This window comes from Nyctibius grandis, chromosome 20 (genome assembly GCF_013368605.1).
Source record: "Nyctibius grandis isolate bNycGra1 chromosome 20, bNycGra1.pri, whole genome shotgun sequence".
NCBI lineage: Eukaryota > Metazoa > Chordata > Aves > Nyctibiiformes > Nyctibiidae > Nyctibius > Nyctibius grandis.
The window spans coordinates 7,515,365-7,539,320 of NC_090677.1; the positions used below are offsets into that span (position 1 = coordinate 7,515,365).

General features: G+C 48.4%; 1 protein-coding gene across 1 annotated transcript; it reads left to right on the forward strand.

Annotated features, from left to right (window-relative positions):
• The first annotated feature begins 1,264 nt into the window (after positions 1 to 1,264).
• NEMF (nuclear export mediator factor) lies at positions 1,265 to 23,773 on the forward strand. The gene is made up of 33 exons (XM_068416496.1): positions 1,265 to 1,403; positions 2,725 to 2,793; positions 3,701 to 3,803; positions 4,679 to 4,804; positions 4,890 to 5,038; positions 5,472 to 5,539; positions 8,176 to 8,262; positions 9,197 to 9,273; positions 9,785 to 9,855; positions 9,946 to 10,021; positions 11,031 to 11,093; positions 11,423 to 11,500; positions 11,877 to 12,085; positions 13,470 to 13,655; positions 14,160 to 14,223; positions 15,059 to 15,147; positions 15,718 to 15,821; positions 16,242 to 16,304; positions 17,033 to 17,145; positions 17,511 to 17,568; positions 17,936 to 17,994; positions 18,469 to 18,589; positions 18,726 to 18,999; positions 19,787 to 19,829; positions 19,915 to 19,964; positions 20,307 to 20,454; positions 20,606 to 20,683; positions 20,765 to 20,959; positions 21,569 to 21,601; positions 22,407 to 22,513; positions 22,585 to 22,628; positions 22,706 to 22,785; positions 23,501 to 23,773. The coding sequence occupies exons 1-33, from the start codon at positions 1,345 to 1,347 to the stop codon at positions 23,576 to 23,578; spliced, it is 3,222 nt and encodes a 1,073-aa protein (XP_068272597.1). The 5' UTR covers positions 1,265 to 1,344; the 3' UTR covers positions 23,579 to 23,773.
• The last annotated feature ends 183 nt before the right edge of the window (positions 23,774 to 23,956 follow it).

Consider the following 23,956-nt stretch of genomic DNA (forward strand, 5'->3'; position numbering starts at 1 on the left):
GCTGTGCTGAGTGGGCATCCGCACTAAGGCTGGCGTCGATGTGGTGGTCCTGGGGGGGCTGCGGGCCACCAGGTCGTGTAAGGAGGGGTGAACTGGCCCAGGGTGGAGATAGGAGCAGGTCGAAGCTCCCGGTCAGTAGCAGGATCGCACCTGTAGCACAGCCCGGGCAAGAGAGCGGAACCCAGTTTCCTTTTGCCCGGCGAGCGGGGCAGCGAGGTGTCAAGATGTGTTAACGCTGAGGCAGGGGCAGCCCTGGCACAGCGGAGAATCCCAGCCAGGGCAGAGGAGCAGCAGCCACATCTCACAGAGAGCAAATACCTGTCGGAGGTGTTTCCCCCAGGGGAAGAGAGGGGAAAAAATGAGATGTTTCCGAAAGGGGAGGGAGGGGGCCCAGGAACACTCTTTTAAAGAAATTCCTTCATCAACGAGATGCCCTCAGCGAGGCACGGGCAGCAAACCCCAGATCCTGGGAGAAGCAACGAGTCGGGGGCTGTGCGGAGGAGGTGACAGCGGCCCTGGAAGGGGCTCCGTGTCCCCCGCCAGCCGCCTCCCTCCGCCGGTACGGCGTGAGTCCGTGCTGGGGGGGCGGAAGGGAACGAGAGGGAAGGAAGGGGAAGGGGAAGGGGAAGGGGAAGGGGAAGGGGAAGGGGAAGGGGAAGGGGAAGGGGAAGGGGAAGGGGAAGGGGAAGGGGCCCGAGGTGTCCCCTCCGCGGCGTGACGTCAGCGGCGCGAGGGCAGGAGAGGCGGCGGCGCGGGCCCCGTCAGCGCCGGGCGCGGTGGCGCGCGCCTGTAGTCCCAGCTACTCGGGAGGCCGAGCCCGCCGGATCGCTTGAGCCCAGGAGTTCTGGGCTGCAGTGCGCTATGCCGAGCGGGCGTCCGCGCTAAGGCCGCCATCAATATGGTGAGCCCCGGGGAGCCGGGGGACACCAGGTTGACTAAGGAGGGGTGAACCGGCCCAGGTCGGAGACGGAGCAGGTCAAAGCTCCCGTGACGGTCAGTAGCGGGATCGCGCCTGTGAATAGCCACTGCAGCGTAGCCTGGGCAACACAGAGAGACGCGGGCTCCTTTTGCTCGCACCGGGCACCCAACGGCCGCGGGGGCTGCCGCTGCCGGCCCCCGCACCGCCTTTTGCTCCCCGCACGCTACCGCCTCCTGCCGGCCCGCGGCCCCGGCCCCGCGGCTCGGCGCATGCGCGCGAGGCGGAGAGCGCGGAGAGAATTGGCGCGGGGCGCGACCCGTAGCGGGGCCTTGGCGCAGGCGCGGTGCGCGCGGCCGGGAGCGCTGCCGGTGGGAGCGGGCGGCGACGGCGGCGCCACCACCACCGCCACCACCACCGCCACCACCATGAAGTCCCGCTTCAGCACCGTCGACATCCGCGCGGTGCTCGCCGAGCTCCGGCACAGGTACCGCTCCCGCCGCCCCGCCTGCACCCTGGCGCGGGGCCCGGCGCTCCTCGGGGCCCGGCCCGGTCGGTAGCGCCTCTCTCCCCTCAGCGGGGCCCGGCCATGGCACCGGGGCTGTGTGGGGCTTCTCACGGCGCTGAGGGCTCCGCGCCCCTCCGCGATGTCCTGCATCGCTCCACCGCCCCGCCTCAGCCCCGCTCTGCTCTGCCCCTCTGCATCGCTCTCTCTGGCATCACTCCGCATAACCCCCCCGCCTGCGCTGCCCGCCTCTGCCCGTGCCCAGCCCCGCTCTTCCGCACTCTCCTGCGTGACACAGCTCCGCGTAGTCCCCCCGCTTTGCCCCGCGCCGCCTCTCCGCCTTGCCGTGCCCCCGGTGCTGTGTGTGCTGAGATGCTCGGTGTAGGGAGCGCAGCCCTCCCCGGTGGAAGGTGCAGCTCTGCGCTGCCCTGTTCTGGGGTGATTCCTGTTCGGGGTGGGCCCTCCGGGGAGCCCAGCCCCACGCTTTGCTGGGCTGCCCCTCTCTGCCATGTGTTGCAGCACCGTGAGGCAGCGTAGGGCCTGTCTGATGCTGCCTGATGAGCCCCCAGCACACAGAGCACTGAGTCCTCTCTGCCTCCCCTGTCACGCCATCAGGGAAGGCCTGGTATTCTTGATCACCCCCTCATTGTCCTGCTCCTCTCCCCCAGGCTGTCCCTGGGGAGCAACTGAGTGCTCTCCCTATCCTGTTTGTGTGGGGAAGGTCCTATGGTCTGTCCTATACTCTCCCATCCAGCTGGGAAGCTCTAATGCTCCTCACACCCATGCCCCGTGGAGCTCTCATACCCTTCTGGTGTCCAGGGCCATCTGCATATTGAGCTCCACGGTGAACAAAATGATAAGACTGACCCCGCCTCCCAGGCCATTTCTGTGCTTGTACTGGGAATACCAATGACCCGTGCTGGCAAAGAGTTACCCGAGCGACACAGAACTTAGCCTGGAGCAGCAAAGTGCTCCTGTAAATTTTATATCCCTGCCACAAAGAGGAGTGCTTGCAGGAGCTGGCAGCCTGGCCTCCGTCCTGTGCTGGAGATCCAGAAGCTGTCTGGTTGCAGCGGGGGTGTCTGTAGTGGCTGTTCTTGCTTTGACTGGTGCACTTTTTAATAGCAGTTTCTCCATCTTTTGCTTGTTCAGCTTCCAGCTCATTCCATTAATATTCCTGTTCTGCCTCTTCAGTTACTGCTCAGTAATTTATCATAACTTGCACTTCTGTATAATTTTAGTTATACTTTTTTCAGCCCTTTGTGTATCATATTCTCCAAAGCATGTGTTTTCTTTTTGACAGCTTATTGGGAATGAGAGTAAACAATGTTTATGATGTGGATAATAAGACCTATCTTATCCGCCTTCAAAAGTAAGAACTTCTTTAAATTTCTTTATGCTGTTACTATACATATAAGAACTAGATTTTGTTGTATGTATGTAATTTCTATTGATAGGTGTTAGGCTTTTCTGACTAGTTTTCAGTGAAATTCTATTGTTCTTTGATAAAATGCAGTAATTTTTACCCAGGAGGTTCTTGGGAGATAGTATATGAAGTGTGAAATACTGCAGAAAATATACAAAAGGCCAAAACCTTTTGGTTAGTGCAAAACCATGCAGTTATTGTTTCTTTTTGGGGGGAGGAAAGAGAGGGGTTAGGGGAATGAAGAGCAACACTTAGTAAGTGATACTGGTGCCAAATAGGAGTTAGGGCTCATGTCATGTCTCTAACCTGTCCACTCCAGTGATGTCTGATGTGGACCCTTGCTCATCTTCTTGCCTCCACTGGTGTTGGAGAATTTTTAACTGAATTTTGCTTGGCCAAGTTATGTGTAAACTTAAAAAGTGGATGTTCTGTCACTGTCAGTGTCACTATTTGATGGCCATTACAAGTTTTGGCAACAGTGTTTTCTGTAGATGGTGTGCCGCTGGTTTGTGGTGCTTTGCCCTTATTCCAGTGGACATTAGAATTTTGGACATTAGAAAGAATTCTTGGATATTAGAAAGAAAGAATTTCTTCTCAGAAAGGATTATTAGCCATTGGAAGGGGCTGCCCAGGGAGGTGGTGGAGTCACCATCTCTGGAGGTGTTTAAGAAAAGCCTGGACATGGCACTTAGTGCCATGGTGTAGTTGACATGGTGGTGTCAGGGCAATGGTTGGACTCGATGATCCCAGAGGTCTCTTCCAACCTGAATGATTCTGTGATTCAGTGCAAACTGGTGTGTGGTGAGGGGTGGCTGCTCGTGTGCCAAGTGGTAAATCTTTATTTTATTAACAGACCAGACTGCAAGGCCACGCTGCTGCTCGAGTCTGGTATCCGCATTCACATGACGGAGTTCGAGTGGCCAAAAAACATGATGCCATCTGGCTTTGCCATGAAGGTAAACTAACCTACAGTTTATTCTAATAAGATGGCTGGATATCAGAAGGTGATGTTGATGTTCTGTCCTTGGAGTCAGAAAGAAATAGTGGGAGGGTTTGAGACAGAAGAAAATAGTGGAAGGGCTTGCCTGGTGGATCCTGATCAAGTGGGTGGCTGAAGACAAGGGAAGAGCAAATGTGGACCTGGGGTTGCGTTGTTGATGTTCAGTGCCTGAAACGATGAAAATTTAAATTTATGAAGACTAATATTAACCTGATGGACTGTTTTCTGGGCCGCCCAGACCTTTTGGAATTTTACTCCAGCAAAGTCCTTGTCATTCTAGTTGGATTGTTCAAATTTGTAGGCCCTGGACACATGATCCTGTGTTTAATAGAGTCCTGCTGTTCAGTCTGCTGGACTTTGAGGGTTCAGATCTTGCTCCAAGCTGTTAGGCTGTGTTCCTGCAGGTAGATCTGCTTAGCCCACCACCTCTGGATGCGGCCTCATTGAAGTGACTCAGCAAAGATTCCCCAGTGTGGCTTTCCACGTCATTATGGATGGAGGGATAGTCCCAGTTGTCTTTGTAAAATAAACCCTTTGAATTTGAACTGGCTGCTCACTTGTTGAGCAAAACAAGTAGTTTTTAATGGCAAAAATAGGTTAATGTTGAGAATCTGGAACAATTATATTACCTATAAATATCAAGGTATTATTTTGCTGAGAGCTGTCTTGTCTCTGTATTACCAAGATCAGCATTTTTACCCTTATGGTGTTTGTATTAAGAAGTGGTCAGTGTCACAGGAAGGATCTACAGCTAGGAAAGTATTTCAGTACAACATGGCACAAGCAGGTCTGTTTGCATCATCTCACAGCCATCTTCTCCGTTATTGACAGTGCCGTAAGCATTTAAAGACCAGAAGACTCGTCAGTGTAAACCAGCTGGGTATCGACCGGATTGTGGACTTCCAGTTTGGGAGCGATGAAGCTGCGTATCACCTGATCGTCGAGCTGTACGACAGGGTGAGTGCAAAGCTCCAGACGTGTCCTCTGTAAGCGAGCACACGAGTGTGGCCTTTGCTGATGGTCCCCCGTGGTGTGCTCGCAGGGTAACGTTGTCCTGACAGACCATGAGTACGTCATTTTGAACATCCTGAGGTTTCGCACGGGTGAAGCGGATGATGTCAGATTTGCCGTTCGGGAACGATACCCAGTCGACAGCGCAAAAGCACCTGCACCTCTGCCAACCTTGGAGAGGTAATTGTATTGGAATAAACCCCAAATGACTTACTACCTGAAGGTAGTTGTAGTGAAGTGGGAGTCGGCCTCTTCTCCCGGGCAACTAGCGATAGGACAAGAGGACACAGCCTCAAGCTTCGCCAGGGGAGGTTCAGGTTGGACATTAGGAAGCATTTCTTCTCAGCAAGGGTCATTAGCCATTGGAAGGGGCTGCCCAGGGAGGTGGTGGAGTCACCATCTCTGGAGGGGTTTAAGAAAAGCCTGGACATGGCACTTAGTGCCATGGTCTAGTTGCCATGGTGGTGTCAGGGCAATGGTTGGACTCGATGATCCCAGAGGGCTCTTCCAACCTGGCTGATTCTGTGATTCTGTTTTGTGGATCCTAAGCAATACAACGTAGTCTTAAACCCCGTTGTTCTCTGGAATTACAACTCTCCGTTATCTTTTGCAGGTTAACTGAAATAATATCAAATGCACCCAAAGGGGAACAACTGAAGAGGGTTCTTAACCCACATCTTCGTAAGTAATTGTGTTTCATTAGAAAATGAAATGGGGCCAATAGTGTCATGTTTAGGTGATGCTGAAAATTAGAACGACTTCAAGCAGACTTTTTTTTGGATGTTGTTCATGACAGTCTGCTATTAATGTATGTTTGAAAGACAACAAAAAAACTAAGCCTTTGAAAACGGAGTAGATTTTTTTGATTCCAAGCAACTACACAAAGAGGTGAGCCTTGCTGTGATCCTACAGCGATGAGGACCTGAGAGTAGCTCTGTTGGAGCTCTGCCTTGGTGCATTTTGCCCAGTGTCTTGTATTCAGTGGTACTGAATAGGAGATGTAAGTGTAAAGTCAGGGCAAGAATGTTGTTAGGAAGTAGTTGAGAATGCCAGTTCCACCAGTCCCTGGAACTACTACCAATGTGGTGAATTTAGGATGCTTGATATGTCCATCTGGGTGTTCTCTGTAGCTGGACAGTTTTCCTGACCACAGAAGCAGACTTGACTTGTGTGACATGGTGAGAACAGGTTTGGTTTACCCTCCTGATTTGGCAGTGGTGATCAAGCACAGGATTGCCTGGCAGGTATCCCCAGACAGCTCAAGGCACATGATTTGCAGACCTAAGTATTACTTTCCCCATTTCGTGTTTCTGTTTTTCTCCACCCTTGTCCCTCTCTTTCTCCACCCTGGTCTCCTCCTAAATAACCAACCTGCTGCTAATTACTTTCTCCCATTGGTCCCAGTTTTGCTATATCCGTACCCAAATTTGGTATTTCTGCAGCCCTAACAAGCACACTGATACTGCACCATGGATTTATACTGTGGCAAGATTCCCCTTGTTCTGCTCACTATTCCTAATAATTCCCAACACACAGCTTGACTCTTGTGTTCACTGACAATTGAGCTCATGTTCCCACAGGACCATCTGTTGTTATATCTTGCTCCCAAATAGAAACGATCACTTGGGCATATGCCTGAGTGGGATAGTCCTTCCTCATGTAGAGCATTTAATACTGCTTTATAGTGAGTTTATGTGTCAGTTCTTTATCTAATTACTCACTATTGCTCCTTCTCCTCCAGTTCTTCACAGCTGGCTGTTGGCTTTTTTGCTTAGATGAATGTGTTTCATCAGGAGGCTTTGCCCCTTGCCCTTTGCTCCCCCTTCCTGGGTCAGTAGGTCCTAGAGTTGTCCTAGAGTTAGTCCTAGAGTTAGTCTAGGTCCTAGAGTTAGTGCAGGCCCTAGAGTAGGTCCCTGCAGAGCTCAGCTTTCCCCCCCTCCCTCCACGCTGACAGTTTACACCTCTTCTCTGTTCCCTGTTTTTCAGCCACTTTCTAATCCAGACGAGCTATCCTGTTAACCAGTGGCAGCTTGTTTTCTCTGAGAGCCTTGAGGAAAAACCATATCTATTTGACCTCCCTTGTCTTTGTGCTTTTTAACTGTCTGGTAGAGTTATGATGCAAAATACAAAACTGCTGGCTCTCCTGTAGCTAGTGCAAAGCTCACTGCTAGTTTTAGTCTTTAGGCTAAAAAGAGTTGATAGTTTTCTAGTCCCTTTTCAAAACTAAGCGGTATGGATTTGTTCTGAACCTCTAAAAAAGCATCTTTAAATAGCCTGCAGGCTGTTTGCAGGCACTGCCTTTTATTGATTGTCTTAATTTCTTTCCTTCCAAGAAGTTTCCTTGCTTTATATAATCTTCCCTTTTGAGCCTGTAGGAGATTCCTTGGGCTTTTGCTGTGCTATCGTGGATCCAGGTAAATTTTACTCTCAGCCTTGTACCATGACATGACATCTATCCAACCAGGCTGGGATGATTGAAACCTGATTTAGCTGTTCTGTGTCCTGCTTGTTCTCAGTGTTGTTAGTCAAACTTGGTTTTCCATGGCCCCATCTTGTTTCTTAGTCTTTAAGCATCTTTGTAGGAGCTTATATATCTGTTTTCATTTGCTTCTTCTCTGCACCCTGTTCAAATGGGGCTGCATCTGTTTCTTTCCACATTTGGCTTTGCCAGCTCTTTCCTTGTTCTTTATTTAAAGCTACAGAGTTCGTGTGGCTTCACCCTTTGTAATACCTTCTCCAAACCAGGCAGTTTGCCACCCTTGTCGAGTTACCTACACTCTTCAGTTCAGAAACTTTCATACCCCCTTTTAAATGTCAAGATTTCATTCCATGTTGGCCAACATGAAGCCCGTCCTTCCTTTAAAGCCTGGACATGGCACTTAGTGCCATGGTCTAGTTGACATGGTGGTGACAGGGCAATGGTTGGACTCGATGATCCCAGAGGGCTCTTCCAACCTGGTTGATTCTGTGATTCTATATATCCTCACTCTATCCTAGACCTTTCCCAGTTCCAGATGAACCTCAGCATCCTTCAGTTTGTAAGAACTCATCAGTCGTGAGCCGAGACCCAGCTGCTCTGCCCAGCCAACGAGCATTTCTGAGAGGGCCACCATGGGAGTCCCAGTCATCTGTTCTCTCTGGACTCTGCCTCCTGAATTTGGGACCACAACTCCCTCGCTCTCTCCAGCCTCTCTAAGGATTTGCTGTAGTTTCACAGCCCTAACTTGTCGAAACACTTCTTAGAATTTCAGTGTGAATACAAATGTCAGTGTGAATGTTTTCTACAGATGATTCTTCATTGTTTTTTTTTTTAACAGCTTATGGAGCCACTCTCATTGAGCATTGCCTTATAGAAGCTGGATTTTCTGGTTATGTCAAAATAGATCAGCATATGGAAAGTAAAGGTATGTAGGAAATCATATTTTAAAGGCTCTACTTCATATATGGTAATTTTTATGTCTACATAGTGTTGTTTTCCAGAGACAAGTAATCCTCAAACCTGTAGTTCTGACCATACGGTTATATGTTCTAATGTTTTTAGGTTGGGGACCAACCTTGTTGACATTAAAACTCTTGAATTGTGCATATATTAGAGATAAAAAATCAGACTCCTCCTATAGTCTAAATGGTTTTATAATGACATGCCACCTTACACATCAGGTGAACTTTGTCTGTGTAAAGGGATGTTTTACAAGAGTCCTGTGTAGAAGAGTTAGCATCAAAGTCTTCCTTTATCTGTAGCAAACACAGTGGGGATTTGATAAAGTAGCAGCTTTACATTTATTGGGAAATTATGGATTTTGGGAGTAAAGTCAGAATTTTTCTTGCTTATTTTTCTTGCGTGCTTTATGTTTGCCATAAATCAAAAGGATTTTTTTCTTCCTACTGCATTATGGTGCTGTAATAAATCAACTTTGTAACAAAGAAATAACTTCTCCCAGCTACTGTTTTTGCTTTGCCTCTGCAGTTTTATTTTTATAAAGTGCTAGCATCTGTGTGGTCTTTTTTTTTCCCCTGAAACTTGAAAAAATATGTCTTAAAAGTACCTATATAATTTTTTTATTAAAAAATCCCCAGATGTAAAATGTGTACTAAGGCTCCTGTTTGAAATGAACAGTAATTGCTGTAGTGAAGCACCAGGATATCTGTGATTTTATTTTTGAGACATGCTAGAGTCCTGCTTAACGTGGTGAGGTTGGACAGGTTGCTTCAGGCACTTAATTGGAAGAGCAGTTGCCTGGGTCTTTTCTTGATTTGCCTGTGTGCTATGTTTATATAAAAATATCTTTCTGTCCTAGGTGTTTTAAAATATTCCTCTCCTCCCGCTTCTCTCTTTAGAAAATATTGAAAAAGTGCTTGCTGCTTTAGAGAAAGCAGAAGAATATATGACACTGACTGACAACTTCAGTGGAAAGGTGGGTCTCAGCTGGGCACCTTGGTGATCAGTTATGCAGGAATTGCAGAATTGAACTGGTGGGCACGTATCGTTCAGCACGTGCTTGTTCCTGGTGTTACCAGCTGCAGATTTTAATCTGTGAGCTTGAGCTCCAGGTAGTGATGGGGAATTAAAATTGCTTCCTTGCACTGGATGTGCAGAAATTAAATAATTTACAAGCAGATTGTGTAGGTCCTATGAGAACTGCACTTGTGCTTTAATAGGGGGTAGCACTGTTCTGCATGTAATCTGTGCATTTGTGTGGTAAGCTGCAGGACAGTCCTGAGGTTTGTAGGAGAAGTTCACCTGTTTTTCTGGAATAAGTTGGAGTCAAGACTTTACTTGGTCAATCACACCACTTCTGCCACAAGGTCTCCCTGCTAGAATGAATTATTGTCTCATGCTGATCACCTAAAACTTGCTGCCTTGCCAAGATAAGGGGGATGCTTTTCAAAGACAAATGCTGATGACATATTTATGTATTCTTTTAGGGTTATATTATCCAGAAAAGGGAGAAAAAGCCAAGTCTGGAACCAGATAAACCAGCAGAAGAGATCTACACGTAAATATTTGAAGTATTTATTTCTTTTTTTACTAGTCTGCGTAACGTAAATTTGTTTTCAGGTGATAATATCAAATGTGTATTTTACAGATATGAGGAATTTCATCCTTTCTTGTTTTCTCAACATTCAAAGTGTCCGTACTTGGAATTTGACTCATTCAATAAGGTACAGTGCTTTTGCTGATACTGTACTTAAGTGCTTTAATTGACTGATGCTAAAGAAGAATAATTAAAATATAGTCCAGAAGCTGTTAATGAAAATGTAGAGCTTGGAAGAGGTGATTAATTCTATGGATAAATGTTTTAGGCAGAAAAGGCCAACTAAAACAAGGCCTTTAGACTACTGCTGAGCAGTGTTGTCTGTATTAACTCAGAACATGGCTGTTGTCAGTCCTGGTCAAACATTTTGTTAGTGGAGAGTTCAGACACTCTGGAGGCAAACACATCACAGTCATCAGGTTTATACTTTTCTGGTGACTACTTTGAAAGCTTCAGGCACCTGATTTAGTATTTCCTTGAGTGTTGTCCTTCCTGGTCCTTGACTCATTAACATCTGAAATCATTAACTGCGTATTGTTCCTGACCTTGATCTCCAGAGTTCCCATTTCTCTTGCCTTTCCTGCTTCCTGGCTGAATTTCTGTCATCTCCTTCACGGCACTGATGATCTAAGCAGCCTAAAACCTTCCTCCTCTTTTCTTTTAAGCACAGTGTCTGGCAACTGGAACACCCCACCAGGAGCAGTTCTTAGGCATACTGTCTAGGTTTTTTGTGGGTTTTTTTTGTTGTTGGTGATGTTTTTTTTGACTGACCTATCGAAGCAGCAGGAATTCAGGGCAGATAGGTCTATAATTGCAGTTATTTAATCTGAAGAGCACATTGTGTCAAACAGCAGCTTCCTTTTCATCGTTTCTTAGCAAAAAATGGGGGCTATAGTTTGTCCAATTATTTACTTGTGTATAGCCCCTGTTTTGCAGTGAGACTTATCCTTGATTGTCTTGCTGAACTTATCTCATGCAAAGGTAAAATGGAGGAGGTTACTGAACCCTGTTTTAGCATCTCTCTACTCTTCTAGTGCTTTGCAGCCACCTCTCTTGAGCAGAACCTCCTCTGCCTGCTTGTTGCTGGAATAGGTTAATGCGACTTGGAGAGCCTTGAAACTGGTTTTCTCTTGCAGGCAGCAGATGAGTTCTACTCCAAGCTAGAGGGACAGAAAATTGATCTGAAAGCGTTGCAGCAGGTATGCTCTCATCTAAGAGTGGAGCAGCTGAGGTGGCTCTCTGGGCTTCAGACGCTTCCTTTGGTTCTTGTGGCTTGGGGTGAGGGAGGTGTCATTTTTGCTATGGAAATGCCGAGTGAGTGGTGGTCAGGGAGTGGATTTCAAGATGTGTGATGTAGCAGTTGGTTCTGCTTGGAGTACGATTAATTAACAACAATATTTTGGAGACTGTGCATCTCTTACGCTGCTGTGTTTTTCTGTGCTGGAATGCTCTACTGAATGTGTTGCAGTGATTAGATGATAAGATACCATTTGTATATACATTTTTCCATCTTTCTTATTTTTGAAAGGAAAAACAAGCATTGAAGAAACTTGAAAATGTCCGTAGGGATCATGAGCACAGACTAGAAGCTCTTCAGCAAGCTCAGGTGAGACTGAGATTTTTTTTTTAGCTAAGAAGATACCTAATGTATCTTGAAGAGTTGTACCTGCTGGTCTGCATTACTATGGTCAGTGTTAGACCCCAAAGTGAAGCTTTTTGTTGTCACTGAGCACCCCGGAGCCTCTCAGGGAGCCTAGGCCTGACCAGTGGGGCTCTGCTTCCTTACCAGAGCTTTGTACCTCTCTTGCCAAAATTTCCTTGTGCTGCTCTGCTTGCAGGAGTCAAGTTGGCCGTTGTCCTCTGTGATCACTTCAATGCCATTCTTGGATTTAGTCTCAATATTAATTACTACTTGTATTTTTTTAAACTGTTGCTGAGCGTGTGTTTAGCTTCAATGAGTATAAAAATATTCTTTCCTTAAGGAAGCTGATAAGATAAAAGGAGAACTTATAGAAATGAACTTGGACATCGTTGACCGAGCCATCCAGGTGGTCCGTAGTGCGTTAGCCAACCAGATAGACTGGACAGAGATCGGAGCGATTGTTAAAGAAGCTCAAGCGCAGGGAGACCCCGTTGCAAGTGCAATCAAGGAATTAAAGCTTCAGACAAATCATATCACAATGCTGCTGAGGTAAGGACGTTGCAGATCACCTGGCCAAACACAAGTAGGACTGACTGCGTGAGCTGCGTAGGAGACAGGTAGCTTTTTGGCTTGTGCATTGGTATTTGAATTGTTCTGTTTTTCTTACATAGTTCTGTGAGCAGAGAGGGATGCCTCCTTTTTTTCTTTCAAAAATAATAGTAATTTGGTTACTGTGATAGCTTTTTTTTTTCTCCCAGGCAACTAGTGATAGGACAAGAGGACACAGCCTCAAGCTTCGCCAAGGGAGGTTCAGGTTGGATGTTAGGAAGAATTTCTTCTCAGAAAGGGCCATTAGACATTGGAAGGGGCTGCCCAGGGAGGTGGTGGAGTCACCATCTCTGGAGGGGTTTAAGAAAAGCCTGGACATGGCACTTAGTGCCCTGGTCTAGTTGACAGGGTGGTGTAGGGGCAGCAGTTGGACTCGATGATCCCAGAGGGCTCTTCCAACCTCATTGATTCTGGGATTCTGGGATTCTTTTGGTTTAGTGTTTTTAGAGTCTATCTGACTATATTCTAAACCAGTGGAAGGTGTCCTAAAGCAGTGTAGGACCAAAGCTCCAGTCTGTCAGTCAGCAGTTAACTCTCTCTGATTTACTCTTCTTTGAACTAAAATTCAGATGAGATCCCGCCCCTTGCGATGCTGTTGACTGCTGACAGTCCTGATGAGAGAACTGGCAGGGACGCAGTATTTGGGGTGTCTTTAAGAACTTTATCTGACACTGTATGAGGATGCTAGAGATTAAAAAGTGAGAATTTCTTTTTTATAGCTAGAACTTTTGGTATGAAAGCTGTCATGTGGCAAAGTTAATTTGTGAATTTTTAGTTACCTCATTTTCAGAAATATTAGTGTATAGAATAAACTCCTTTTCAGGAGTGGAGCAGATATTTTTTGAGGTTTTAAACCAGTGCGTTGCTGTCCTGTTCAGTGAGTCAGGAGGATGATGTAGCTGTTCTCTTTTCATGCAACAATCACACTTAGATTGTCTTGAGTTTCTTGTACTTTATGAAAGCAGATCTTCGGAACTGTTCTTCATTTTAAGCCTAGATTTTTCTCTAGGTTGATAGCATGGATGTGTGTCTTTTGATAGAAGAAATTGCCTTGGAGAATGTCACTTGCTTGGATTGGAAAATGTGGGCTCTTTATCTTCTGCTTTTGTTTGCTTTTTTCCCCCAAACTTTGGCTGACTCCAAGACATAAACGGGCTTGTGTGTCAGGCATGCTGGGGCCTTCCTGCAGCCATACAGTGAAAATGGTTTAAGGATTCCTTAGGCCACGTCCAGTTTTTGTGAGAGAATAGAAGTACGAGTGCGTTGCACTAAGGGTAAAAAATAACCAGTTCTCTTCTCTTAATCACATATCATGTGTTTTTAGAAACCCATATGTGTTATCTGAAGAGGAAGAGGAGGAGGAGGATGCTGATTTAGAGAAAGAAGAAATGGAAGAACCAAAGGGAAAAAAGAAAAAGAATAAAAGCAAACAGTTGAAGAAACCTCAGAAAAACAAACCGTCGTTAGTTGATGTTGATCTCAGTTTGTCTGCATATGCCAATGCCAAAAAGTAAGATTTAGAGTAAAAGAAATAGTAGAAGTTGGTAGTTGGTAGTAGAAGTTTCTGTATGCTTGCTGTTAGTGGTAACCTCCTAGGAAGGGCTCTGTGTGTATCCTGTTAAAAATAAAAGTTAGAAATTGAAATGAGTAGCTTGCCCTGAGCTCTAGGATGTGCGTTTTCGTGGTCCAAAACCAAACTTGGTCACTGTTGTGTAGCAGCTAGTCTCTAGCTGTCACATTAATTTAATTTTGAGTAGAATTCTGCACAGTGGCACAGGGAACAGAATGGCTGCTTTTGCCACACGTTAACCCGAACACAGTGCTCTGTCTGCGGAGGGGACTGACTTCATCTGGCTGCTTTTCTCAGGTGAAGACTAAGCCAAAGATCTGGGCTAAAAAAAAAATCTCCTCAAACCTGAATGCTAATGGGAAATGTAGAGGACTGTGATAAGTGCATTCTAAAAATGAGTGAGTCTGCTGGGATCTCAGGTACAAAGAAACTTGTGTTTCGCAGGTACTATGATCACAAAAGACACGCAGCTAAGAAAACTCAGAAGACAGTAGAAGCTGCAGAAAAGGTATTTTTTTCTTGCTTTTTAGAAGATATTTAAAAGCAAAGTCCCTGTCACTGATCAGTGGAAAATCCTGACTTGGTCTAGGTAGTCCTAATGAGACGTGAAAGGTAAAAACAACCGACCAGGGTTGTTTCATTCCTGAGCTTTTAAGCTGACCCAACAGAGGATTGCAGATCACAGAATCACAGAATGTCAGGGATTGGAAGGGACTTCGAAAGATCATCTAGTCCAATCCCCTGCCGGAGCAGGATTACCCAGATCATGTCACACAGGAACGTGTCCAGGCGGCTTTTGAATGTCTCCAGAGAAGGAGACTCCACACCCTCTCTGGGCAGCCTGTGCCAGTGTTCGGTCACCCTCACTGTAAAGAAGTTTTTCCTCATATTTATGTGGAACCTCCTGTGTCCCAGCTTGCACCCATTGCCCCTTGTCTTGTCAAGGGATGTCACTGAGAAGAGCCTGGCTCCATCCTCATGACACTTGCCCTTTACATATTTATAAACATTGATGAGGTCCCCCCTCAGTCTCCTCTTCTCCAAGCTAAAGAGACCCAGCTCCCTCAGCCTCTCCTCATAAGGGAGATGTTCCACCCCCTTAATCATCTTCGTGGCTCTGCGCTGGACTCTCTCTAGCAGTTCCCTGTCCTTCTTGAGCTGAGGGGCCCAGAACTGGACACAATATTCCAGATGCGGCCTCACCAGGGCAGAGTAGAGGGGGAGGAGAACCTCTCTCGACCTGCTAACCACACCCCTTCTAATACACCCCAGGAGGCCACTGGCCTTCTTGGCCACCAGGGCACACTGCTGGCAGATTTCCATCATGTTTTCTATCTAAACAGGCATTTAAATCGGCCGAGAAGAAGACGAAGCAGACACTGAGGGAAGTGCAGACAGTCACCACCATTCAGAAAGCGAGGAAGGTCTATTGGCAAGTACAGTTTCATTGTGGTTACCTGATGTATTGTGAATGTGAGCAAACTTAGAACACTGTGTCCAGCCAACTTCTCACTAGCTTGGAAGTTGAGCTAATCACAGATTATTTTGATTTCTAATTATGATTTCTAAGCACTTCGCTTTGTGTTGAGTCTTGCAATTGCTCCTTGAAGGTGCTGGCGTGATCCTGTTAGTGCCTTTGCCTGGGAAAGTTCCTTTCAGTGGACACGGACTTGTAGTTTTTTGCTTTTAACACAGCTAGGAAAATGGGCTTAGTAAAAGTAGGGAACCTCAGTGTTACTTTCTGGCAGCTCTGTGAGACAGTAGATTGAAAAAAAAGCAAGAACAAAACCCATAACCCAAAGTTTTTTACAGTCTAATAACAGAATTATTAAAATTAAAAAAATAAATAGGAGGCAGCTGGACTTTGTGGTGATGGTACTTGTCATTTCATCTCAAAATATCATTGATATGGATATTCTTAGTGTTTGGTATAAAAAATATCTTTGTAATGTCCTGTTAGTTCCAGGTGTTTTTCACACGATGGATTGATGTAATTTGGCAGGTTTGAGAAGTTCCTGTGGTTCATTAGTTCTGAGAATTACCTTATTATTGCTGGGAGAGATCAACAGCAGAATGAGCTGATTGTAAAGCGGTACCTTAAACCAGGTGAGAGTCTGATTACGTGGGGGGTGTTGGCTTCTCCCTTATTTTCAGGTTTTGTAAATGTAAAAGAATGACATGGGAAGGTCCATGTGGTTTGTTCTTAAGTTGTGTTGTAGGTAGAAGGGGACTTTGGTGATGGTGAGTCCTAGAGACTGTGTGTGTTGTCTGTGGAGAGCTGAGGGGTCTGCTGGGGGAGACTGGACCCGCCAGCACTGTGGGATAAGAGCAGGTTGGATGGACTCCTGTCAGGAGCAAAGGAGCTGATTCTCCCTGGAGCAACTGGGATGGACAAAAAGGCTTCTGTATCCTCTTCCCATCCTGCTCCTTGCAGCCAAAGTAGCTGATGTGAGAAACCTCAGCCATAGCTTGGGTGTTGTGTGTAGTTACCACGTGTGTGACTGATTCGAGTTGCTTCTTTTCCAGGGGACATATACGTGCATGCTGACCTCCACGGAGCCACGAGCTGTGTGATCAAGAACCCGTCAGGTACCTTGTGTGGGGCTGGTGCAGGGACTCGTAGAAGCCTGGGGGCACTGCGGGCTGGCAGTGTCTGCACTGCACGTCTGAGTCCAGCCCAGCGAGCTGCCGTCCCCCCTCGCAGTGGTACCCAGCTCCAGCAGACGTTTCCCTTAGGGTGTGAGAGGCATCAGTCCTTCCAAGATCAGGTTGTCACTGACTGCTGGCACTTCCCAGCCATGACTGGCTGCTTGCTATTGCTCAGTTCAGCTCCTGGTGGGAAGGAGCAGTGGAGATGTGCTCACAGAGGCAAGCGTTGGTCACTGGCAGATGCGAGTGCTTGCTGCTGGCTGCGGGGACTGGAGTCCTGCTGAGACTTTGATGGGTGGCATAAGCAGTTTGGGTGCTGATCTCAGCAGAGAACGTGGTGGGATGGATCTCATGGGACACCAGCTGTGCAAGTCCTGCCTGTGCCTTGTTCCTGGGAGGTGGTGGAAGTTGGCCTTGTGAGGAGCACAGTTGCTGCTCCCTCGTGGAGCTGAGCTGAGGAAGGAGCAGCAGCACAGCTCTGAGCTGTGAAGAGCAGCTGCTGATGTTGCTTCCACTCTGTCCATGCTGCCTTCTAGCTCAGCCAGGCTGTGTTGTCTCTGCCCAGGGCCCCTGGGAAGCTTACGTGCTGGATTAGGGCGCATGGAGAAGTTGGAGAATTTCATCTGTTGTGCATGGATCACATTCACCGATGTGTTGGGCATTTGTAGGTGAACCGATCCCTCCACGAACCCTGACAGAGGCAGGCACGATGGCCTTGTGTTACAGCGCTGCCTGGGATGCCCGTGTTGTCACCAGTGCTTGGTGGGTCTCCCACAACCAGGTGAGGACACTTGTGCATGAGCTTTGCAGACAGAACATCTGAAGGAGCTGGTGTGTGACTACAAACTAAGTGTCTCTGTGTGGAAGCTGATGGATGCGGGTGAAATTGTTCTCTGATACCATTCCTTGCAGGTTCTCCCTGGCTCTGCCGTGCTTAGGGCTGGGGTGGAGGGGTGACCTCTGATGTGGCATGCACACGAGGGAGGAAAGGACAGGAAGAACCCCTCAGAAACAGAGTCTTTCTGCAAACTGTTCCCAGAAGTTACAAATGCAGCTTGCTTGAACCTTGCTGTTGTTAGTGCTGTTGTTACCCAGTGCTGGCCTTCTGTGACAGAGACTCTTGATGGTATATCATGATTTTTTTAGGTTTCTAAAACTGCACCTACAGGAGAATACCTCACTACTGGAAGCTTCATGATCCGAGGTGAGACACAAAGGAACAACGTGACTTTGACTTCAGGCGTTTTGCCTGAGGATGCTGTGCTGTCCTGCTGTGGCAGCCAGAAGCTGCGCCCCTCACCGTGGCAGCCGACAGATCCCACTCCTGAAAATCTGTTCTGGGTGGTTTAGACTGAATGTTGGGCAGCTGCAGCAGCATTTCTAGCTGAGGCCCTGGGCAGAAGATCGTTAGCTAAGCTGCTTTTGAGTTTCTCCTGTTGTCATCCAAGAGATAGAACAAGCCCCAGTGTAGTTTCTGGTAGCCTAAAGCCTCTCATAAAAATGAATTTTGGAAATATATCGTGTAACATAGCCGTTAGACCTCCTCATGAGAATCTGCCTTTGTTTTTCAGGGAAGAAGAATTTTCTCCCACCTTCATATCTGATGATGGGCTTTAGCTTCTTGTTCAAGGTACTGCTTTCTCTGCGCAGCTCCTGCTGGCTTTTGTCATTTGCTTTGAGCTGTAGGAGGCTTATTTTCTGGTTCTTGCTTATCAGTATATTCCCAATTACTTCTTTTCCCACTGGGACAAATCCCATAAAATGCTCCCCACTGAAAATGACTCTGCTTTCATTCCCATTTTGCCCAGTTTGCACTGTCTTCGTTTAAACCAAACAGACAGTGTGAACTTTACTACCTCTGCTAGATTTTCATACCAGCTCTGTTTGAGGCATGTGTGTGTCTGCTGGTTGTGCAGCTGTGTGTGTCTCCTCACTAGCTGCACTTTCTAGGCTGTCAGACTTGGGTTTCAATGTGCTGGTTTAGTTTTCTTGCTTTTTGAGTGGCCGAAAGTGTTGAAAGAGAAAGAAAAAGCTGGGTCAGGTGTTCTCTGAACGGGTTACTGGAGCTGGGACTGTCCTGACGTAAAGGCACCTCTGTTGTTAGGTGGATGAAAGCTGTCTTTGGAGACACCGAGAAGAAAGGAAGATCAAAGTCCAGGATGAGGATCTGGAAACGGTTTCCAGCAGTGCCAGTGAGCTGGTGTCCGAGGAAGTGGAGCTGTTAGGTACAGAGGGTGTGACTGGGGTGCTGTGAGCACTGCTGACAGCCGGGGCCGTTCGGGGGTTTGGCATTTGGTGCCCTGCGCTGTGCTGTGGGTCGGTTTGGCGTTCCTAACGTGCACTGTGTTTTCCTCGCCCCAGAAGGAGGAGAGAGCAGCAGTGAAGAGGAAAAAGCAGAGTGTCAGGAAGCACCAGAGGATGTGGAAGCCACGTCTGAGAGTAATCGTGACGAGGGCGTTGCTGACCTTGACCAGGGCAGAGTAAACACACCTCCTGCACCAGAGGGTGACTCCGAAGAGGAGGATGGAGAATCTGAAGATGAAGTGGAACATCCAGAGCCAAAGAGTGAAGTGAAGGAGGAAGAGGTAAATTACCCAGATACAACAATCGACCTGTCACATCTTCATTCTCAAAGGTAAGTGAAGAAGCAGCTGCATTTATCAGCAGTGTGGGCACTTCTGAGGATCTCCAGACTGTTAAAATGCTGCCAGGACAAGGGCTGCGATGAGTTGCCATCACTTTTGATGCACAGCTCTTCCTTGTGGGCTGCTTGCTCTGGACCCCCCTCCTGAAGCACACACACGTGCACACAGCTGCCTGTTCCCCTCTTGGGGCTGTCTGGCTCCGTGATTGCTGTTATTCCCTGTTTTGGCCCTCAGCATCCTTGACCACCACGCACTGATTTTGCTTCTCAGGACGTGGCTGCCCCCATTTTCTTTTCAGAGCTGTTCAGACCCAAGAAGCTGAGTGATGAGTTGTTTCTCCTCTGCCAAGCTGGTGCTGAGTTACTGCTCTGCATGTGGCTGCGAGATGAGCTCATCTCCCTGCTGTCCCTGGAAATGGCACTCCTTAGAGGGTGTCAGGAGACGGGATTGAGTGGGTGGAAACAGCTCTGCAGGGAATGCCGCAGCTGAGCGGGGCTGTGTGCGTGGGAAGCTCAACACCAGGGGTTCCTCTAGCTGTGCTGTACCCAGGCTGGCGTTGTTGCTTGTTTGTGTGCATGAGACAAGCTGGCAGAGAGCTGAAAACTTGTTTTGTAAACTGAATCCTGGTATTGCTGCCCTTTTTCTGTTCACCAAAGCTGGGATTTTCAACAACTAGAAACCTGAAAGCAGAGCAGCCAAGTCAGTGTCTGGGCTGTGGTGATGCATCCGTGCTTGAGCTGCTCTTCACTGATGAGCTCCATTTTGATCTCCCCACAGATCCCTGCAGAAAATCCTCCCGAAAGAGGAAGAACCCAACTTGGTAAGGTCCCAGCTCAGCTGTTTGGCAAAGAGCAGTGCGAACTGCTGCTGGACATGGCGTGCTCTAACTGCGTTTCACTTCTTAGAGTGACAGCAAGTCCCAGGGGCGAAGGCATCTGTCTGCCAAGGAGAGGAGGTGAGAACCTCTTTGTGTTTGCAGTGAGGTGGAGGCCTCCTGCCCATTCCCATTCCCCTGGGTGCAGGGAATTTCTTGCACCTCCCAGTCTGGGCTGGTCTGTGTCGATTGTCCATCCTGCATTTCCAGTGTGGGATGGCAGCTGCTCCTGTACTTTGGGAGTGCTGGTTGTGAACAAACAGCTTCTTCTGGACTCGGGAGGTTTTACTGGGGAGGGGTTATTTCCAGTGTACGTGCCTCAGGTTCCCCCTAGCAGGGAAGCAGGGTGGTAATGCTGGCAGGAGAGCAGCAGCCTGTCTTGTTGCAACAAGAGCCACTGTGTCAAGTGCTTGTTTTCCTTAGAGAAATGAAGAAAAAAAAGCAGCAAAATGACTCGGAGAACTTGGAGCCGCCTGAGGAGAAGCAGAAAGAGACGGAGACACAGCCTGCCCCTGCTGCCAACAGCACGAAGGGTGTGCCGGCCCCTCAGCCCATCAAGCGGGGCCAGAAGGTGGGCAGGGACGAGGGTTCCCCAGGGATCTGAACTGGTCTGAAAGAGGTTCAGGAGACCTGGAAGGAATGTGCCTGTGGGGTCAGCATCTAGGTGTTTGTGGGTGCAACAGTCATTGTTTCTAAAGCTGTTGGTGTGTTTTCTTCTGCAGAGTAAAATGAAGAAGATGAAGGAGAAGTACAAGGACCAGGATGAGGAGGACCGGGAGCTCATCATGAAGCTGCTGGGGGTGAGTGAGAGGAGTTCTGCCTTCCCCCGTGGTGCGGTCGCTTGGGTCGCTGGCTCTGACCTCCTCTGTGTGTAACCACAGTCTGCAGGGACAAACAAGGAGGAGAAAGGGAAAAAGGGGAAAAAGGGGAAGACAAAAGAAGAGCCAGCCAAGAAGCAACAGCAGAAACCCAAGGCCGTGCGTCGTGGCGCTGGAGGGGGCAAGGAGATGCTCCCAGCAGGAGTCCTGCTGCACGAGTCACAGGAGCCAGCCCCGGAGGAGCAGCAGGATGAGAAGGTGAGCAGGACGCTCACCTCGCCTCTCCTGTCCACATCTGTCCCTTCTCACTCTGCTGGGGCTCTCCTGGCACTGCACAGCTCCCTTCTGCCTGGGAGGCTGAGCAGCTCCTGCTGGTTTTGGGGCACTGTGGAGAACAGTGTGCCTAGTGCCACGACTCTGGGAGCCCAGTGGTTTCAAAAAGCATCAGAAAACCCTGCAGCAATCTGTGTGCACAGCCAGAACGAGGGCTCGGAGGAGTGTGGAGCCTCACCAGGCTGCCGAGGGTCCAGTTAAGTCAGTACCTCCCACTCAGTGCAGCTGGAATGTAGCTGAGCGCTCTCCAGGGCTGTTGTTGGGAGTCAGTATCTCTGAACCACAGCCCATCTCTCTCCTCCCAGCTTGGCATGTGCCGAGCAAATTAGGGTTTTGAAAGAAATATTCCTCTTGCCACCCACATAAAAATGCTCTTCTTACCTTTGCTTTAAAATAAGTTAAATTCTCTTTGCAGTGAGAACGTGGCTGTGTACTGCTGATAAAAGAATTTATTTTCTCCAGGGGCTGGGGGGAGAAAAAAAAGCCACCACATGCTCCTTTCAGCTCTGATGTCTCCTCTGTTTGTGTGTGCAGGAGGAGCAAGACCAGGATCAGCCAGGAGTTGAGGTAAATGCTGAGGAGGATGCTTTACTCCTGCTCCACGCTGGTGGGCCCTGCTGCACCCCGCAGCTCCTGGGAGCAGGACCGGAGGCTTTCACGGGCTGGGTCATGTGTGAGCCCTCCAGGAGGGCACAGCTCTGGCTGTCAAAGTCCCCTTCTTGCCCGTGACTGAACCCAGCTTTCTTGTACTTTTAAAACCCAAACTTCTTTTTTTCTTCCTACCCTGCTTATCACATGCATCCCCTATAGAAACTGGGGGCTGGCTAAATTGGTGTGTGTCCCTTGCCTTTGCCTCTGGAGGTGTTTGTACCCCCAGTGATGGGGCTCTGGGCTGGAGGACGGCACAGTACGATGCAGTGCAAGGTTACAAGTTTATTTACCTATAAAATTACTTCAGTTTTCTCTAATTACAGGCTGTGGGTGTTGCCCAAGGCTGGAAATAAGTTGATTTCTTTAAATTCTTTAATGAAGGAGGATAACGGGTGTCTGTAGGGGGAAGCTTTTGGTGACCCTGTGAAGATGTCACTACATTTGGGGGTCCTGTGTGGGTCGTTTAAGACTCATCCTGTTTTGAATGATGTGATTTTAGTCATCAGAGATGGTAGTGATGGATCACGGCTTGGTAGTTCAGTGTCAGTGAAAATTTAGTACGTTTGGGGAACCCCATCACGAGATCTGTGGGATTGCAGCTGATCTTATAGTTCAGCTGGAAGTGGGGGGAGACCCTTCAGCCTCCGGCCCCAGCGCAGGCGGGCGGTGGGGCTGGAGAGGCGCTGCCTGGTGTCCCAGCAAAGCTCTGCTCCCTGCTCAGGAAGGCGAGGCCTTGCTGGACTCCCTGACGGGCCAACCGCACCCCGAGGACATCCTGCTCTTCGCTGTGCCCATCTGTGCTCCCTACACGGCCATGACCAACTATAAGTGAGTCACTTTGTGCGTGGGGAGGGTTTGGCAGCAGGGGAGCGACTGACAGGAACCTTTTCTGTTGAAAGGTACAAAGTGAAGCTCACTCCGGGCACCCAGAAGAAGGGCAAAGGTATGTACTACAGCACTGGAATCCTTTGTGCCAGCACATTTTTACAGACTGTTTAAATCTTCCTCGTGTTTTTACAGCTGCAAAGATCGCCTTGCATAATTTTATGCAATCCAAAGAAGCCAGTGCAAGAGAAAAAGACCTGTTCCGCAGCGTCAAGGTGACTAGTTTTTTTTTACAGTTTCTCTTGTATAAAGGTAACAGCAGAATCACAGAATCAATGAGGTTGGAAGAGCCCTCTGGGATCATTGAGACCAACCATTGCCCTGACACCACCATGGCAACTAGACCAGGGCACTAAGTGCCATGTCCAGGCTTTTCTTAAACCCCTCCAGAGATGGGGACTCCACCACCTCCCTGGGCAGCCCCTTCCAATGGCTAATGACCCTTGCTGAGAAGAAATGCTCCCTAATGTCCAACCTGAACCTCTCCTGCAGCTCCAGCCCCTCGCTCCTCCCACGCTGCCTGCTGGGACTTGCAGCCCTCAGGTGCTTATTTCCCGTTTCCCATCAGTGATCCCCGTTTCTCAGGCTGCCCTGTGGCCGCTCCTGGCTGCCCTGTCACAGGTCACCGAGCAGAAACGCGGAGCAGCAGCCGCCTTAATGTTGATTTTTTGTGGCACTGCTAGAAAAACACAATTAATGACCTCGAAGCGAACGGGTGGTGCCCAGGGAACTGCTGGCCCAGGCAGCCCCTCCAAATGGAGCTGTGGAAGCTGCACAGAAAACCGTTAAGTCTTTCATTAATTAATAAAACATGGTAGGAGAGCAGAAGGGGGAAAGCTGGCAGGAATGGGCCCATCAGCGCCAGGGGGAGGAAGATGTTCATAAATGCTTTGCTGCTGTGTTGAGTTTCTCATCGTTCATGTTTTGTAGGATACGGATTTGTCAAGAAATATTCCTGGTAAAGTGAAGGTGTCTGCACCTCATCTCCTGAACAGGAAAAAGAAGTGATTCTGTTCTCAGGCTTCTCACCACCCGCCTGCAGACAGGACAGACCGACCGACCTACCCTGTTCCTTGGACTGAATTTAGCTCCCCTGGCAGCTGGCAGAGGAAGGACCAGTTCCTGCATCGTGGGTTCGATGGACTCTCACAACTCGATACAAATAGCTTAAAACCATGCAAGTAAACTGCTGGCGTTGGGTCAGCGTGGTGACCTCGTGGTGGTTCTTCTCGCTGCCTCCTGCTCTCCTCTGAAGGGCGCAGGAGTTTCTAGACTTAGGGACTTTCAGTGCAAAACGCTGCGTTTGAGAAAAGGTAGAATTTTATTTTTCCCCAAATACGCCCTCGGCTGCCAAGGGAGGGACAGGGCAGTCCCAGCTCTAGTCCC